The 14,409-nt window shown below is 37.5% G+C and overlaps 1 protein-coding gene across 2 annotated transcripts; it reads right to left on the reverse strand.

Annotated features, from left to right (window-relative positions):
• Positions 1-6,922: 6,922 nt before the first annotated feature.
• Positions 6,923-14,077, reverse strand: LOC121265526 (receptor-like serine/threonine-protein kinase SD1-8). 2 transcript variants are annotated; one of them, XM_041169180.1, is made up of 7 exons: positions 12,612-14,077; positions 8,674-8,826; positions 8,394-8,584; positions 8,091-8,301; positions 7,771-8,008; positions 7,488-7,638; positions 6,923-7,381 (listed from the first exon to the last, which is right to left on the reverse strand). In XM_041169180.1, the coding sequence occupies exons 1-7, from the start codon at positions 13,879-13,881 to the stop codon at positions 7,070-7,072; spliced, it is 2,526 nt and encodes an 841-aa protein (XP_041025114.1). In that variant the 5' UTR covers positions 13,882-14,077; the 3' UTR covers positions 6,923-7,069. The 2 variants fall into 2 exon arrangements, with proteins under 2 accessions (XP_041025114.1, XP_041025115.1); XM_041169181.1 differs by lacking the exon at positions 12,612-14,077 and adding an exon at positions 10,306-10,441.
• Positions 14,078-14,409: the final 332 nt, after the last annotated feature.

Here is a 14,409-nt window from a genome sequence, read left to right on the forward strand (position 1 = left end):
TGGTCATGCTCATCAAACAAGTATTCTCACTCTCACATAGTCTAACCAACTCTTTTTGGAGCCTACAAATCTCCATAAAACTTGTGTTTGCCGTGACATGTAAAGAGTCAGAAAATCTACAAGTGGCATCATAAAACATTTTCAAAAATTTCACAAAAACCCGTATTAACTCCCACTCGTCAGCTCTAGGAGGCCCAATGTTTACATCCTTAAAATAAGAAAGAAAATTGTAGTCCTCACTCTCCATTCGCCTAAAAGCCTTCTCAAATTTCTCAGCAGCCTCCAACATCATGTAAGTTGAATTCCATCGGGTTTGCACATCAAGGAACAACATTTTTTTACAATCAATTTTCTCATTTTCTGCACATCTCTTAAACTTGTCTAATCTTGCAGAGGAAGAGCGCATATATCTAACCGCATTTCTAACCATTGTAATGGCATCAGCACACTCCTTAAGACCCTCATTCACGACAAGATTCAAAATATGAGCACAACATCTCATGTGCATATACTTTCCCTCCAACATATTCTCCTTCAAAAAATGTCTCAAATATGCAATTGCAGTATCATTTGAGCTAGCATTATCAACAGTAACAATAAATATCTTATCAATGCCCCAATGAATGAGGCACGATTCAACATATTTTCCAATGGTATCCCCTCGATGATTAGGGATTAAACAAAAATTAATGATTTTCTTTTACAATTTTCAATCACTATCAATGAAATGGGCAGTTAGGCACATATAATTAAGATTTTGTACCGATGTCCAAGTATCGGTAATTAATGAAATCCTCATTCCCCCATCTTTAAATAACTTTTTAAGTTTGGCCTTTTCATATGCAAATAGTTTCATACAATCTCTTGCAACCGTCACTTGACATGGCACTTTAAATCTAGATTCAAGCAACCAAACCATCTTCTTAAATTCTTGCCCTTCAACAATTCTAAATGGTAATTCATCGAGGATTACCATCTCCGCAAGCGCCATCCTCACAGCCTCCTCACTATATTTATAGGTTACAAGATTTCTTAAAGAACTATTACTCTCTCCAAACCCCTCCGAGAATACCTTACCTGCCAATGTTGTTTGGTATTTATCTAAAGGCCCACGTTTGTGAGGATTTTTGGAACATGAAGGTAGATGGTTTTGTATGGTTGAAGTTTCGTTCCTCTTCGAGTGTCAAGCGTATATCTTGCCACAATAATTACACTTGGCCTTAGGATCATCTAGGGAACAGCCCTCAACTTTAGTAAAATGGCCCCAAACAATTGATGGATCATTCCCCTTCTGTTTCTTAGGAAGTGGACAATTACTACTATTAGAGACACTTGAAGCCAGGGGTTTTGGTATTTGGGAGTTCGAATCAAGATCAATTGGACTTGAAGAAGAATCCATCTAACATGTAAAACTAAGAAAGAACAAAAAAATCAACACAATTGTCATTTACACAGCAGCTAGTTTGCAATGTGGCAAACATCACAAATCTAAGATTCTAATCTACATTTTAGATCGCTCATAAATCTCACAAATTATTTTAAGAATCAAAATAAATTTATAACAAAATTGTCAATCGACAAAACTATCAATAAATTTATAACACAACTATCAACAAATTTATAACAAAATTGTCAAAACTGTAAATTTAGATCGCTCATAAATCTCACAAACTGACTGAGTCTTATGAAGTGATGAACATTTATCAAATTACATCTTCAAAGTTCAGACCCGTGAACGCACACTAGCACTGCACAGGAGGAGTGCACATGCACTGACTGAGTCTTATGAATATTGATGAGAATTGTACATTCTCATCAACATGGTATTCAATCATCAATGTTCATCACCGATTCACTATTTCACCATCCCAAACCAGAAAACACAATCCCTAACCCTAGACCCAAATACCACAAGGCAGTGAGGCACAAGCCGCACAACGGCGGGCACAACCTTTGGTCCTCTCAAGTCTTAGGCTCTTATCAAAAAATAAATTTCAACAAAATCACTAATTAGACTCATCAGACATCAGTTGAAAGTCATCACTAAATTTAAAACAAAATTTCAGAATTTTCAACCTATCCTATCTAAAAAACAGGCTGGAGGCGGCACCGTTTGCTGGAGGAACGTGGAGCAGTGGAGGCTACCCGGCTGTGCCGCTGGTGAGTGGCTGGACCGCTGGGCGCTGGTGAGTGGTTGGAGTAGATAGCGCTGAGGAGTTACTGAGTGAGGGCTGCGGGGGATCGAAATGGAATGAGAAGAGAAGTGGGAGGGGGAATCTGGGGGGATAATAACCCTAGTAGAAACGGCGCCGTTCCCTTTATTTTTTTTTTTCTAAACTTAAGATGTAAACGATATCGTTTCACTTTTTTCAGTGAAACGACGTCGTTTAATGAAGGTATATATTTAAAAAAATAAAAAGTATATGACGTCGGCCGGTTTATTGATTTTTGGCTGGCTCAAACCGGGATTGAACCGGGCGACACCGATTTTGATAATTTACCACCAACGGCCGACCGGTTCCCTACCAGTTTTGAGCTCCGGCGATAGGTCTGAGTCGATCTCGGTCGGTTGGCCGGTTTTTTGTACAGCCCTAGAATAAAGGGCGATTCCATTGGGGAGAGGAGAAAGGTGTTAGCTTTGTAGTGATTAAAGAAAAAATAACTACGACACCTGTTCTTGCTTTACCTTGTTTTGAGAAGTTATTTGAAGTAGAGTGCGATGCCTCTGCGTTGGGCACTGGTGCTATACTATCCCAAGTGGGACGGCCTATTGAATTTTTTAGTGAAAAATTGAATGAAGCAAGGTGGAAGTGGACCACCTATGAATTGGGATTCTACGTTGTTATCCGAGTTTTGAAATACCGGGAACACTATTTAGTCCAACGAGAATTCTTGTTGCACAGCGACCACCAAGCATTAAAGTTCATTACCACATAAAGCACCCTCAACAGGATACATGCTAGGTGGATAGCAATCCTACAAAAGTTCACTCTTGTGCTTAAACATAGATCATTGGGGCAGAAAAACAAGGTGGATGACACCCTCAATAGACCAGTGTCATTACTTGTGACCCTACAGGTCGAGATTGTGGGCTTCAAACAATTAAAAGACTTGTACACTAAAGATGAAGATGTTCAAGAAATATGGATCAAGTGTTTATCCAAACAACTTGCCTCAGATTTTCACATTCAGGATGGGTACCCATTCCGTGGAAATTAGCTTTGTATCCCTCACACCTTCCTCCATGAACATCTTCTTTGGGATTTATATGGCAATGGGTTGGGTGGTCATGTGGGTCATGACAAGACCATATCACTTCTAACCGAATGATATTACTGGCCTCAATTGAAACGTGATGTGGGTAGATTTGTGCAGAAATGTCCTATTTGCCAAGTAGGGAAAGGACAGGCTCAGAACATTGGGTTGTATACCCCTTTACTCATACCAGAAAATATATGGGAAGACTTAAGCATGGACTTCATGCCAGGGCTACCACGAACCTAGTAAGGTATGGATTCTGTTTTTGTCGTTGTCGACAGGTTCTCAAAAATGGCTCAGTTCATACCATGTACAAAGACATTTGATGCTTTGAACGTGGCACATTTACTCAATACATGGTGTACCCAAATCAATAACTTATAATCATGATGTCAAGTTCCTTAGGCATTTCTGGATCACTTTGTGGAAGTATTTTGACACTTCACTAAAGTACAACAGCACATGTCACCCATAAACTGACGACAAAACAGAGGTAGTAAATCGCACATTCGGCAATATGATAAGGTGTATTTCTAGAAACAAGCCCGAGCAGTGGGATATCAACCTCTTGCAACAGCATGAGTAATCGCTCTACTGGAAGATCACCTTGTGAAGCTATCTATACTAAGCCCCCTATGCATGCTTTGGATTTAGTCCACTCCCAAAAATTCCTAGACTAAGCGTTGCGGTAGGAAATATGGCTAAGAGAGTTTAGCAAATACACTCGGAGCTTTGCTAAAATTTGGAATAAGCCAACGATAAATATAAGAACATTGCAAACAAGCACCAAAGTCCTTATTCACAAAGCTTTACTCCAACTACGCCTACTTCTCTTGATTCTTTCATTGAGATTGCATTGACTCAAATGATATAAGCTCTTATACCATTTGTAATGTCCCAAGGGAGATCTAGACTACATCTGAGCTATACTCTAAGGTTGTGTTTGGTTGTTGAACCAAACTCAACTCATCTCAAGCTAATCATTAATGAGATCCACTATTTTTTCAACTTCACATAAAAAGGTAAAACTCATATCAACCTATTTTATACATTTTAACCTAAAAAGTTAAACCCATCTCAACTTAAAAAAAATAAATCCGTCTCAATAGGACCCATAAAATACTATTATTCACAACTTAACTCAACGTATCTCAACATCCAAACGTAGTCAAAAGACTAGTAAATAGTATAATTAGTGCCCCATTGAAATCATTATAAAGAATAAGAATTGGTCACTCGCCAGCAATGTGAGATTCTATACAATGTCTACACTCATTATCAGTATGGAATATCACAAACTTGGTCATATCGAGTTATATCCATAATTAGTAGATTTAAGTGGTATCTACCACAGCTAATTGAGTGGCTTTTTAGGATAACCTCCCTTGCATCCTACTTGCTTTTCATTAATCCATCAAGTATCATTTGTGTGTTAAATCACTTGTACGGTTCAACCTTCATTAAAACCTCGTCGTTATACTTTTCATGAACCTTATAGTTATTGAGAGCCTCATTTTGTGCTTGTTTGATGGAAAGTTATGTCTAATAAATTAAATTCCCTTATCAAAACACATATTTGGGATCTTGTGGCCTCGGCATATTGATAATTTGAATGCTATAAGCCTATAAAGTTCTCTTTGGAAAAAAAAAAAAAAAAATCACCTAGGAATATGTTATTGAATATGAACAATCGTTTTCTCCTATTTCCCAACTTACTTTGCCACATCATTACTTAACAGTGGTTATAGTTTAACATTGGCAATTATTTCAAATTTGACATGAAAACTGAATTTCTCAATTGTGATATACTAGAAAAAGTCTATATGCAAACCCCACCTAGTTGTGTGCAAAGTCTCCTTTTTTTTTTTTTTTTTTTGCTCTCTCTTTCTCCCCCTCTCCTCGTGCCTCCCCTCCTCCCCCTTTCCCTCCTCGTCGGTATTGTTCGACCACCACAGAAGGCCAAAGGACAAGCCATCGACTCAGATCCCGCCACCAAGCGGCGTGCGGTTGACCACATACACAATGTGTGAAATGTGGTCCCCAGCCACCAATGTGTACGGTGAGCTGTCGTGAGCTCCATGCCGGCGATGCCGCTTAGACCATTGGTATCTTCTACCTACCCTGAGATGGTCCCCAACCACCATGGCCAGCACAGAGAGAGGGCACGGGGAGAGGGCAAGGGTGGCGGCACAAGGGGAGGGGAGAAAGAAAGAGAAAAAAAAAATAGGGGGTGTGGGATCTCTGCGAGATTCCTTTTTGTCTATAGTGTTTTCCATATATATAACCCCCACAATCTTTCTGCATACTAGTAAAGTTGGTTCTATTCTTATCCTTTTATATATAGATGATATGATCATTACTAGTGATGATATTTTAGCTATTCAAACTATTCAGAACTTTCTTTATCAAAATTTCAAAATGAAGGATTTGGGTTAACTATTTTCTTGACTTTGAACTCACTTTTAATGCGTATGGTTAGTATGTTTCTAGGCCAAATATGCATCTGATTTGCTTTATAGAGCCGGTTTGACATAGTAAAACCATTGGAAATCCTGTTGAATATAATGTCGAACTTTTAGCTACTAATGGTGTATCTCTTCTTGATGCCACCATATACAAAAAGTCGGTTGCCATTATTATCTACCTCACTATCACATGAATCGATGTCTATTATGTTGTTTACTTAGTTCATGAGTGCGTCCAAATCTACCAATTTAGATGTTGTTCTTCATATTTTGCACTATGTGAAAGACATGTTATTTCATGGGTTTCACTTCTGGTCACATGAATCCTTTGAGCTTTACTTTGATGTTAATTGAGCTAGTGACTCACAAATAGTTTCCTATCACAACGATAACTTGAGATATAGAGATAAATTGTGCATGGTTCTTAGTAGACATAAGTTTCATGCACTTGCTAAAACTACTTATGAACTCTTATGGTTAAGCTAGCTTTTAATGAATATGGTTTCTCCTCAAATGACTAGTTCTATTATGAATTATAATCCTCGTAGTACTACCACGCAAATTACCCGTACCTTTCAACGTACCAAACATATTGCTGATTGTCACTTAATCTCCTATATCAAAAACATTGCTAACATTATTTGAAATCTCGCTAGTGTGGCCAGCTTGGTGCTCTTGTTTCTAAACTCGAACTAACTCCCCCCACCATGAGTTGAGAGATGTAGCATATACTTGCAGTAATTTGTATCTTTCTATTTATAATTAGGCCACATGATACAACCTATTATTTTCCTCATCAACAATGGAATTCAGACAAAATAGGTGATCATTTTACTCGGTTCATGGGGAGCTGGTACTAGAGCATACTAGTCAGACGGCTCAACAATCTCTTAACCATTTGAGTGAGATAGATCATAAAACCTCTTTTTTTTTTTTTTTTTTTTTTTTTTTTTTTTTTTTCCAGGATATGTTTGGCTGAAAGATGGCTAAAATAAATGTACCTATTTTGACCACTAAAACAATGCCTATTTTTTATATAAAAAAAAATGCGTTCATCAACCGCCCGTTTTACAGGGTATTATGAGAGCACTAAACTGGACTAGCCACCATCAGTTTTTGGCTTCAGTGTATTCATTACACTTGCTGACACAATGAATTTCAAGAGAAATTAAGGTAAGCTGTGTTGAGGGATATAGAGATTGACAGGGGTATCCCCTTGGGAGTTGCATTAAAGAAGATCAACGGTTTCCCAAAACTTTGTCAAAAATCCCAGATGATGTAGACAAAATCTCAAAGGTTAAAAAAACATATATATACAAACATGCTAGATGAGGCCTTAGCTTTCACTACCTAGCTTCTAGCATTGTAACAGTAACATGGTTTACAGTGCATGATTCTTCTTTTTTACCAGATGAAAAACTACCTTCTACAGGATTCCGTCCAAGGCAGAAACCGGGCTGTTTAGGCTGAGGCATTGTTGCAGTTTCACTGCTCAACATCAACAACACAGACGATATTGTAGGCCTATCTTCTGCCTGCTCCTGGACACACAGGAGGCCAACCTGTATGCATCTCATCACTTCAGATGAGGAGTACACATCCCCCAGGGATGGATCTATTAATTCCAAACCATTTCCTTCTCTCCAAAGTTTCCATGCCTGAAACGATGTAATTTCAACTTTTTGGTTTATGATTCAGTGTGGTGAAATGTGATTACAATGAAGCATTATTCTTTTAAGAAACTTTGAGTATTTCTTTACTTACATGTCCAAGAAGGTTTAGTTCATTGTTTTGGTAATAAAAACCCCTGTTCTTTTTTCCACTTATAATCTCCAACACTAGAACACCAAAGCTAAAAGCATCAGATTTCACAGAGAAAAGTCCATCCATTGCATATTCGGGAGACATGTAGCCACTGCACAGACAAATAGATATGGATATTATTTATGTGTGTGTGAGAGAGAGAGAGAGAATGAAAAAAGTATTGCGAGGAGGTCTGAGTATGATCCAAGAAAGAAGGCTACAGAGATCTTATTATGGTACTCACTATGTTCCAACAACTCTCCTTGTGTTTGCTTCTGTCTGATCCTTACCAAAAATCCTAGCCATGCCAAAGTCTGATATTTTTGGGTTCATTTCTCCATCTAGTAAAATGTTACTTGCCTTCAGATCCCTATGGATAATTCTAAATCTAGAATCTTGATGAAGATAAAGAAGCCCTCTAGCAATCCCGCATACAATGTGAAATCGCCTTGGCCAGTCCAGTAAGGAGCGTTTTGCTTTATCTGAAACCTCATTTAGCATTATAAGTGTGTAAACAAACAGAACTCAATTAACTTAAACTCTTACATCCAAAGAGGGACTTACCGAATAAGACAGAATCCAAACTTCTGTTTTCCATATACTCATAAATGAGCATCTTTTCGTCCATCTCAATGCAGCAACCCAGCAATCGAACAAGATTTCTGTGCTGAAGCCTCGCAATCAATCTAACCTCGGTCTTAAATTCTTCAGTTCCTTGCCCAGAGTTCTTTGAGAGCCTCTTTACTGCTATTTCTTGACCTTCTACCAACCTACCCTGACATGCCACACAGACTACCATCAGCATTAACATAGTGCCTATGTGGATTTGAATCAATGAGAAGTGGAGTGCGTTAACAAAGAACTTACCTTGTAAACACTGCCAAAACCACCTTGTCCCAGTTTGTTTTTGTCGGAAAAGTTTTCTGTCGCCATTACTACAGTGACAAAATCAAACAGTGGCAGTTCTAGATCATCCATATTAATCTCACTCGAGTATTCCTTCTTGCTTGAAATGACCGCTTCATTTAACAAAAAAACCTGGCTTCTTTCTCGAAGACCTGGCTTAGATGAAGTAAGAAGAATATTCAGAAAAAGGCAGTGACTTCGTTTCACACTCATTTTTCAAACGGATGATAAATTTGTATACCTTTCTGCATTCTTTGGAATCGGTTCCTCTTCCGAACAAAGCAGATTGTCAATCCTGATAGTAGAATGACTATACCGACTGTAATGCTTACAATTGTGATTATTTGCTTAGTCCTGTCAGAACCTTTTCCAGAGCTTACACTTCCACCATCATCTGAAACACAACATATTTTTATGAGTCCTGACTGTTATTTAGGCACAATATATGTGCGTTTATTTCAATATTTGCATTCATGATCATCCTATGATAAAGGAATACATAGATACAATCATAAATACTGCTGCATTAGTCCAAAAATTTACAAAAAAATTCTCTCTCGTGTTGAGCAAATCAAGAGCTTCAATGAAGCAAAACTTAAATTCAAATAGCTTTCACTGAGGATGTCTTTGACTTCCTCTCCGTTTAACTAAATAAGTCAATTTAACGAGACTCAAACACTAACATTAACACAGAAATCATTCATTTAAGTACAATGACAAAACTTTAGCTTCATTCATTCTTAAACTTTATTTTACTTAACATGTCATGAGTCTATTTATTGACAAAGAATTTGATCTACAAATGAGGGGAATATTAGAATAGATAAATTCAAAATTTTCATAATCTTAGAATTTTGAAATAATTAGTGATTTAACTGACCCCAAATATTACAAATTCTATAACACAACCTCCAAAGATTACATAGTAAATTTAAGGATAATTTTATTTTGCACCTCTAAGCTGACCTAACGAGTGTCCATTTGGCCGGCAAACCTTGGTTTCCTCTCCATAAAATGTTTGGGTCGGAAGGCAGAATAGGGTGTCAAAAAAATTTGACCTTTGAACCGACCATGTCATATTATTTTTTTAAAATTATATTTAAATATTTCTGTTGAAAAATATAGCTTATTATGGCCATTAAAAAGAGTCTAAAGTGGTATTTGTCCAACTTAAGGTAGCAAAAAATAGCCCTAAAGAGGAGGGGATCAACAAGCAAGCCAAAAAATAAAAATAAAAACTTGCAAAGGAACCCCAATTTATATCAAGCCAAGTTAAGCCAATATCAGAAGTCAGCATGGATGGGAACACTTTACCCAATGTCATTGGCCTAGTTCGAAAAGTCAAAAGTGTAACCCTAATCATTGTTGGTGAAAATATTTTTTATGTGTTAAAGTTAGTTTATCTTATACACAACAATTTAGGTGAAGTTGCATTTTTCCAGTTGCCCCCAAACACCAAAAGATACGGGAGGATGGATGATGCTTATAAGTATTTAAAACTATTTAAAAGATTAATATACTTCCTAGGGGATAAGATTGCAGCCCAGTTACAGGTCTCACCTTTTATCTCTTCTCCTTGAAATTAATCATTAAAAAAATTATTGGTTTGGTATTTTTCCCTACCACTTGAAAATCTGCTCAATTGAATATGGTCGAGAAAGAAACATGACCAAAATGAATACATTTTATATGTTGTAAATCAATATTCTCTAATAGAAAAAAACCAAGGAAAGAGTAGAGCCTCACAAAGTTTAACTTACCTTCAAAAATTAAAGAACTAAATACTAACTCATTAAAAAAGTGTTAAAAAAAAAAAACAAGGTGGGGATCATCCCTTGAGGGGATTCCCCAGCCACTCCTATAATGACACCACCTTTGATGCGACGGTGGACCACCCAGAAGAGGGTGATCTCGGCAGCTGGCAAGAGTAGCTTTACAATGTGGGGTTTAGTTCTTGCGACCCCAAAAGATTAGTAAGTAGTAGAACCATACGGGAGGTGTTTGTTTGCCACCTGTTGGAATGGCCGGCCTTAGCCACCCCACGTACTTTCACTCCATGGCCAGATGGTTGGCACTTACCCCAAAAAAGGTGGTCACCCACCCTGACTTTTTAATACCTTTATTTTTAAATTAGTTATTTTTAAAGAGGGATTTGCATTTATTGAGACTATTATTTTTAGTTATTGGGTGAGAAATTGACATGTTAGCTATCTTTAAAAGGACCCCATTAAAGTTATTCTCCATTTGTTAAACTACACTGATGATCAATTGATGCTGGGAAATGATAATAGTCACCAAGAAGATTGTCAGATCAAGTGGCTTAAAAACAAGTTTTAAAGTAGATCATGATATACCTAACTCACCACAAAGGCCTTAAAGGTCTCAAAGAAAAATCACATCATTTGTTCAAATTCTTCGCTAGATATGCATGTGCCTTCCACCTTATCACGATCCTAAATTTCTAATTTAGGTATGGAAAAGACAAGTAAACAATCAAAACTCTTATAGAGAGTAGCTAGTGATGGAATTTGGTGCTACATAGAGAGAAAAAAAGTGAAAGCAAACAATTATAGGCTCAACATTTCTGCAAACTTTGACACGCAGGAGAAACAATGTAAAACATAAACTACATACGTTTAAGATGATTTATTGCACCACAGAACACAGGTTCTGTGGAATACCGTTATTAGTGGTGGTTTCACACACAAAAAAAGAAAATAAATAATAAACAGACAGGTAAAAGAAAATAATAAAATATGAGAAAGGTAGATCCGGTGCCATATCAAAGGGCATAGAAAAAGGGTATGGTCAACAGTGAACCCACCAAGTATTTACATCTTTTTTAAAAGAAAATTATTGCATATACAAAGAAATTACATAAAAGTAAATCTATAAATTAATATAATTTTATTGAATCTGTTAAATTTATTTTATAATAAAAATAATTTTATAATTTAACTTATCACATTAAATTACGTTAATTTATAAATTTATTTTTATCTAACCCCTCTCACATTTTGAAAGCCCAAAAGATTTACGAATATGATCCTAATTCCACCACAGACTATACCCACAGAATTATCATTGGCTTTCTGACAAATTATTCACTGTCACATTAATTTTGCAAATCGAATAACGTAAAACGTTGTAGCAGTGGGTGGAGCCGACCAAGCCAACAAAGGTCAGAAACGACGGCCAGCATATGCTTAGTTGGGGGCCATCTGGGTGTCCTAGAAACTGGTCGTGCAGTCTTAGGTAATCAGCTTTTTGGTGGGTCCAGAAAGATGGAATCAAAGAAGGAAAAAAATGCTTTACTATAATGTATTTCAGGGAACCGATGAAGGTACAGGAAACATCAGCCACGATCACCAGCAGTGATCCATGTGAAAGAAACAGCCAAAAAATGCTTATGATTTTGAATCATGGTTTAGCACGTGCTGGTAGTGGTGGCGGTCATGACTCATTACGCCACCCCCTGTGACTTTCCGTCCACGCCACGACTCGTGTTGATGGTTTGGTAGATGGAATTTGCTTTGATTCGCTTTGCATCCCTGTCCTGTGACTTCTGTCTAATGCCTGTAGACCATGGCTATGAGCTAGTTTGAATATTTATTTTATTATTATTTAATACTTTATTATTTTTTTTTTTATTATTACTCACAAAATATCTGAAATTATATCACTAACAAAAGGTAACCACCCAATTGTGAGGTTTGGTTTCTATTTCAGATTTCTTTTCTTATATTCCTTTTTTAAACATCTTTAAATATTTTTTTTACAAAAATAGATAAACTCAATAATATTTATTTACTTAATTACTAAGAAAAAAAATTAAAACAAAAATGGGTCCACCATTGATCATCTATCGGTTCAAACGTCATTATCCTTCTGAAACAGACGGCTTCTCCCTAGTAGCCTCCAGGTAAATGAAAAATGCTAGTGTAAAACTCTCCAATCTTTCATATAATATCATCAGTATAATTGAGATCACAAAATCTAAGATCAAAAACAACATTTTTCTAATTCCTTTGGTGTTTATTTATGGACGTTGATGCGAGAATCATGTGCCTTAAGTTTAATTGCAGAAAGGTGCAGGTTCTGAAACTATCGAGGCACAAGACAAGAATACTAAATAATGAAAATCAATAAAAAGAGAGACAAAGGAAAGTATGAACATACCTATTTCAGAAGCTGCTAATCGAACGTGGAGATCTTGGCCGCTACCTTGGGTATACTCCCTCGTGTCCATAAGCTCACCGGTCCATGTCACACACCCCTTTCCTCCATTGGTGATCTCGTAATCTGCATAAGCAGTACAAGAGCAATTCTTCAAACACATTTCTTTACAGTCCTCAATACTCATGGTCTTGTTCACAAAAGCAGACGAAGTCTCCGGCAATTTCATATTCTTCAACAGCAAGAATTTGTCTTTCTCACAACCCAAACCCGTATTCCTCATACACCCATCAGACCCATCTCTGAAGTTCCATGCCTGCAGATTCTTGGGCGCAAAGCCTTGCATACATCTGCATACCGGTGAAGAATTTGTGTCACATATACCGTACGGACCGCACTCTTTATAGCTGTCGCATTGATCTTTCGGGGCATACCAATATAGGTTCCACACCTGCCTGCTTTCAATCCAGGTATACCTTTGAAGATTACCGGTTGCATTCATAATCAACCGGGAAAGCGGAGACGCATCTGTTACCGAAAATGAGTAAGATACATGGTGTGAATCCATAAAAAAGTTAAAGTCGAGACCGTTCAAAGGATCCATTTCCGGTACCCCACTGAACCTTTTGCCGTTCCAGGGCCCGCTTCGATATTTTGGTACTTGTTTGTTCAACAAGAAAATTTCTGGGAATCCATGGAAATCTAACTTGAAAGAGTAGTCTCCGGTTGAAGGGTCCGCTGAGCTCTTCCACGACCTCAAGTACCGTTCGAAACCAGTGTCCAAGTCCCACCCTAGCTTCATACCCGGTAACAAAGTGTCCGTGGGATAATCAAAGCTCTGCCATAGATACTTTTCTGGGTCGTTCTCGCTCATTTCTCGGACCACAAGATTTCCAGAATCTAAAAGCTGAACGACTGGTTTAACGACCTGCGTTTGATTCGACGACCACGACAGCTTCCCATCTTGGTGGAGAACAACTAGGTTTCCATTGCCACCGATTTTGAAGGTGCCGGAGGAGTTTGAAAGTGGGGTATCTTTATTTGCAACCCAAACAACCGTTTTATCAGGGATGTCTCTGTACCATATTCCCAGGTACCACTTTGAGTTGCCTGGATCGAAGAAACCCAGCTCAAAAACTTGGCCGGCGGACAAAAGGGTTTTGTCTTTTGAGAGTGATTGTGTTTCAGTTAAGGAGTCCAAAGAGATGGCTATTCTGGGGAAGAAAGCGAGGCAGAAAACAGTGAAACAATGGAGCTTAGTGATGTCTCTCATTGTGCAATGGGAGGCTTCTCTGCGGAAGCATATGAGAGGTGGGGTGTTTGTTTTCTTATGTTGTCGAGGCCATTTAGTTTTCTTTGGTGGGTAGAGAGGAAAGCAGAGAATGCTGACCTGTACCTTCCCTTATTTTTCTTGGTCGTCCTCCTCGTTTCCTCTTTCGATTAGGGAATTTCAAAATGTGACTGAAATTCTGAGTGGGATGGGCTTCGAGAATATATATTGGGCTTGCAAATGGGTTTTTCAGGGTCAAAATTGGCAGGCGACCTACGGAACCAAAGACAAAGCCCTCGTTTTGTCAATTCATTAAAAAAAAATATTAAAAATAGAGTGATGCTAGCTGTCGCCTAGTAGTGAATGGTGGACGTGCCGCCGTCTTGATAAAATTTATTTATTTTTTTCATATTTTTTAACAATTTTAAATATTTTTAAAAAATAAAAAATATATCAATATATTATTCATCACTTTTTTAATTAATAAGTAATTTTTTTTAAAAAAAATTAAATATATAAGCAGTTAAAATG

This window comes from Juglans microcarpa x Juglans regia, chromosome 5D, assembly GCF_004785595.1.
Source record: "Juglans microcarpa x Juglans regia isolate MS1-56 chromosome 5D, Jm3101_v1.0, whole genome shotgun sequence".
In the NCBI taxonomy this organism is placed as follows: domain Eukaryota; kingdom Viridiplantae; phylum Streptophyta; class Magnoliopsida; order Fagales; family Juglandaceae; genus Juglans; species Juglans microcarpa x Juglans regia.